The 5287-nt window shown below is 37.2% G+C and overlaps 1 protein-coding gene across 1 annotated transcript; it reads right to left on the bottom strand.

Moving 5' to 3' along the window:
• Positions 1-298: 298 nt before the first annotated feature.
• Positions 299-5131, bottom strand: LOC119791812 (ADP-ribosylation factor GTPase-activating protein 1-like). The gene is made up of 3 exons (XM_038298132.1): positions 4641-5131; positions 3828-3883; positions 299-1067 (listed from the first exon to the last, which is right to left on the bottom strand). Exons 1-3 carry the CDS (start codon positions 4776-4778, stop codon positions 728-730), a joined length of 534 nt encoding a protein of 177 aa, XP_038154060.1. The 5' UTR covers positions 4779-5131; the 3' UTR covers positions 299-727.
• Between the last annotated feature and the right edge of the window lie 156 nt (positions 5132-5287).

Raw genomic sequence — 5287 nt, forward strand, 5'->3', positions numbered from 1 at the left:
TGGATTCACCAAGCTAAAGGCTATGTTGAATCGGGAGATATAAACGAGGAAATAAAAAAAAAAAATATTCACCCATTTGAAACCATTTTAAATATTAAAACCTGTGTGATTCAGATCTTTCTTGTGACCTAGCAACACTAGTTTGGATCATCTTCATTTTAAAATAATCCTTTTTTATCGTTTCCTGCTGGAGAAACAAAGGCTTTAAATGGTGGCCTCTTCGCCGTCACTCAGCATGACTGTAGGTCTAATTGGGCATCAGTTGGTTTAAAGTTTACAAAACAGAAGAAAAATAATGTTAGTTTTATGATATATTTACAGTAACATATTTTTTCTTCCATGCATTAATTTCAGAGTTGAATAACAACATCCTTGCCAAACTATGGTTGTTGGCACAGCACTTTATTTTACTTTACATCTATATTCTGAGGGTAATTCTTACAGGGGGTGATGATTTTATCTACAATGAACAGATGAGGTTGTGATGGGGCCAGTTTCTACTAAAATAGAGCTCTGGAAGTAAACAGTTCCTTTAGGTGTTCATTTATTCATCTCTGAATTTTCATAATTTCTTTCCTGGGTAAATTATAATTAATACAGAATGCATAAATAGACATTAAGTGAAACCAACTCTCTTCCAGAAAGAGCAAAATGAGATGAGCAACCGGAGAAGATGGAGAGGATGGAAAAAAAAAACAAAAAAACAAAAGTTAAGGTGATGTTTGTTTCACCAGCCTGCGTTATCCCAGGCTTCCTCTGCAGGCTTCGAAGGACTCTTCTTCGTCTTACCATCCGGATTCTCCCAGTTGTTGTCCCAGGCCTCCCAGCTCTCCTCTGTGCTGTGCTTGTTGTTGGAGGCTCCTTCGGAGCCCCAATTGTCCCAACTGTCAGAGCTCTTTTTGGCAGAGTTATCTGCCATGGTCCAGCTGTCACTGCTGGGAGATTTCTTCTCTTTTAGGGAGCTGTTGCTGCCAAAGGTTTCCCAGAAATCCCTCGACACAGGTTGGCTGGAGCTGCCCTGATAGCCCTCAGTGGCGTCCATGTTCTGGTAGCTCTCTCCTCCAGAGCTGAGCACAGAAAGAAACTAACTTTAAATTATGTTTAAAATTCCCGTTTTGAGGAGTAAAGTTGGTCATTTTATAAATCAGGAAAGATGTTGCCTCTGTTGCACAACGCAGTCTTAAAATTGATAATTACAGATGAGGAAAATGAAATTTAGTAAAAATATAACATAAAAGTGATAGAAACTATCATTACTGTCAGCGTTGGGAGTAACGGTGTTAGTACCCATTTTTCATTAAAAAGTAATCTAATATAAGGTGATATTGGTATGTGAGGAGTAATTGGTTACTCTCCGTTAGGGCTGCACTAATGATTATTTAGCAGATGGATTAATCTGTCAATTATTTTTTCGATGAGTTATCAGATAACAAAAGGTTCCTTAAAGAAGACATTATGCAAAGTTAAACCAGCTAAAACTAAAACTTTTCCACTGGAGTTCTGGATAGAGCATCTTGACAGACATAATGTTCATATATTTCTTTTTACAATCTTGGTATAATTATATATATAATTAGAATTACTGTCAGCTAAAGGAAGGTTTTAGAGTCTCTGCAACGATTTTGTAAATCGATTAAGAATCGGATAGGAAAAGGTTCCTTAAAGAAAACATTTTTTTCCTAAATTAAACCAGGTGAAACTAAAACTTTTCCACTTGAGGAACTCTGGATAGAGCAGATTCACAGAAGAAAAAATGTTTTTTTTATTTTTATTTTAATGCAAAATTTTTACATTTTTTTTTTTTTTTTTACAAATTTGGTACAATTGCTGCTCAAGGTAGGTTGCTCATTCAGCAAAAAGCATGTTTTAGAGTCTACACTCCAGTTAACGATTAATCGATTACTAAATTAGTTGACAATTATGTCAATAATCGATTAATCTGATTAATTTTTCAGCCTTATCACAGCTACACATACTTTATGATTAAAGTATAGGCTTAGTATTGCAATACTTTAAAACGTTAAAAGGATAACAGTCAGTCAAAAAAAAATATTGAACTGAACCGAACTGCGATAAGGACAAACAACTCGACTGAGTCTAAGCAGCTCAGTGTAACCGTCAGATTAGAAATATGGGAGATAGAAAGACGATTATTTCAGTAATAGATTAATTATTTCAGCCCTACTTTCCATCCAAAATTACTACGACTCAATCAAGGAAACTTTTTATGAGCCAAATCCTTCTGGGTCAGAGAAAGATTTTTACTAAGGCTGAACTATTTTAGCAAAAATCTAAATTGTGACTACTTTAGAATCTAGTGGTGGAACGGTTTACAAAATTCACGGTTCGGTTCACGGTTTCGTGGTCACGGTTTTCGGTTCGGTTCGGTATATGTTGATTGTTACAACGAAATCCCATAAAAATTCATGAAATTAATGAAAAAATCCCCAAAAATGTATGAATTGTAATTATTTTTAATGATTCGCGGAAACCATGGATCATTTCCGCATGTTTTGCTGCTTTGAATTTAATCATCTGGCGCATGCCCTCTACGATCTCCAAGGAACTCAGAGCGGAGCGGACGGGAGCCACAGCGGAGGCTGTAGGCTTTGCTTTGTGCAGCCGTCTGGAGCGCAGCGGGGTGGAGCGGGGGTTGCTGACGGAGTATGTGGGATTTCAGGGTTAGCATGACATGTTGGCCGTGTTGCTGTTAGCATAAACAAAACATGTTACACAATGCTTGCACACTGTTGCACTTTTATCCACAACTTTCTTTCCGCCGTCATCGTAGGTCACTCTAAATGCAAAGTGGTCCCATACAGCAGACCTATAAAGTGCTGCTGGCGCGTCTTCCAACTCCTGTTCTTTCCCACTCGCCATACCCACACAATTCTCCACAACAACTGAATTTTTTCTGCTACACCCGGCTATGCTGCTTGCTTCTTCTTCTTCTTCTTGTTTACTACTGGTGGTTGGCTTTGGTCGCAGTACCGCCACCTTCTGCTCTGGAGTGTAAACGCTTCCCCTATGAGGAAATGGAGCAACGCATGAACCGAACGCAACACACCCGAACCGAACGGTTCGGACAGTTTTCATAAACCGTTCCATCCCTATTGGAATCACAATAAAATATTGTGATTTTATTGTGATTCCACTTCGCTGGAGTGGCAGCCTAGTGGTTAGGGCATAGAGCTTAGAATCCTGAGGTTCTGAGTTCGAGCCCCATTCCCACAGACTGTCACTCTGGCTCTCTGAGCAAGACCCTTAAACCCTGATTGCTCCCTGAGTGCCCCACAATGACAGACTGCTCCCCAATGGGATGGGGTAAAAGTAGAGGTAAATTTCTCCAATGTGAGATCAATAAAGTTCAATTATCTCATCTTTATTATTAAATATGTAGATGTTTCACTACCTCTACCCTTGAGGGATTCAGTTTTTTCATGACCTTGTTGCAGGACTCTACTGTAAACTTTGTGTGAAAAAGTTCCTACTTCTGGCAACTGTCTCTTCCCTTCTGTGTGGTGGCCCTAATTTTTACAACAGAGAATTAAGCTCTGATTGGCTGAGGGGCCGCAATATGGGCGGAGTGTCAGCGAGCCTCCAACACAGAGGAGGAGCGACGGCGCAGATCTGTCGCTTCTGTTGCTCCTAAAGAGCATTTCTTCATGTTCTTCACTCAGCATTATACTGAACTCACTTCAACATGAACACATCACTGTAATTAATCAGTTATACTTTTGTCATTTAAAATAAATGTACTTCTTTGATATATTTTAACTGATTAATATTGACCTTTATAAAGAGTAAAGAAAACTGCAGTTAATTACCCATCTTGCGGTTTTCCAGTAAACAGGTTTGTCAGTTTTGCGCCGGCTCCCTGAACCTGAAAGAATGAAAGAACAACTTTTTAAACAACACGACAAGGATGTTAAAGAAAATTAATATTAATGGAATAAAAAAAAACATTCAAGTTATTATTAAAACTGTTTATTATGGAAGAGGATTAGGGCCACCTAAAAAATAAAAAAGTTAATTGATTTCTAAATATTATTTCAGTTTAATATGGGGAAAAATTCCGAATTCTGGCTTCAATCTCAGAATTCGGACTTTTCAGCGGGTCCCCGGTGATGCTATTCATTAATGGAAGAGCAAAGGTGATAAAAAACAAGAGAGCCAGTTTAGTCTCTAAAACAGACATGGCTATGGCTTGATGCTAACATGTTTGTTAGCTGTCAGAATTCACTCAGAATTCTGAGAAAAAAGAATTTTGACATTAAAGTCAGAATTCTGACTTTTTTCCCATATTAAACTGAAATAATATTTTAAATCAGGTAACTTTTTTTTTTCCAGTGGCCCAAATCCTCTTCTGTAGTTTAGCATTTAAAGTTTTTTATATTTAATTTTTTCAAATATTTTCAAACATAACAGGATCAAGTTATTTTCTACAGTGTACTCACCACCAGAATATACATGGCAGCAATAAAAAAAAATACCACATTTAATTAGAATTGTTCAGGCTTATATGGTGACTGTAAAACCGGCCTCCTGTCTCTAACATCACTACAAAGACTTGCTGGGCGTGGGCCATCAGGAGGCGGGTTTTACAGCCATACAGCGAGGCAGATGTCTGCCCATCCTACCTTGTTTGCCAGCCCAGTGATGCTGACTGCCATCTCATCTATCAATTTGCCATCTTTGACCTGGATGAGCCAAATTAGAATTAAACACTTTGAAAAACAGAAGCACTGTTCAATGAAACGCACATTAATCAGTGACATTTGGAAGAGAGAAGTGATTGGTTTGGTTAATAGCGCCACCAAGGAAGAAGGCAAAAGCAAGAAACTGTTTAAAAAAGGCAGAACTACAGAGAGCTTATATCAGCAATGCCAGCTCTACATTAGAAAACAAAAGCATATTAGTAAAGTGGCTCTCAGCCACCTAATGGGAAGAATTAAACCCAACAGTTAACACTTTTCTAGAAAATCTTCATCAAATGATGGCATTAAATATGAAGCCTTATGAAATAAAAGCTAAGCATATGAACCGTCGTCATCGGATGGTACAAATCAATTGATTTGTAAATGGAAATTTAAATAAATAGCAATGAAGAAATTACATTTTTTTAATGTTTTAATAAATAAAAGAAAAAAGGTTTTGAGAGCAATTTTTTTCCTGTTTTTTCAATATTTGTATTTTGCTACATTTTATAGTTTCAAATTTAATGTATAGTTTGTTTTAACAGATTATATGTCGTCTTTTTAATCATTTTTTTTATAAATTTAATGTG

Source organism: Cyprinodon tularosa, unplaced genomic scaffold (assembly GCF_016077235.1).
Source record: "Cyprinodon tularosa strain WSP-4 unplaced genomic scaffold, ASM1607723v1 ctg40, whole genome shotgun sequence".
NCBI lineage: Eukaryota > Metazoa > Chordata > Actinopteri > Cyprinodontiformes > Cyprinodontidae > Cyprinodon > Cyprinodon tularosa.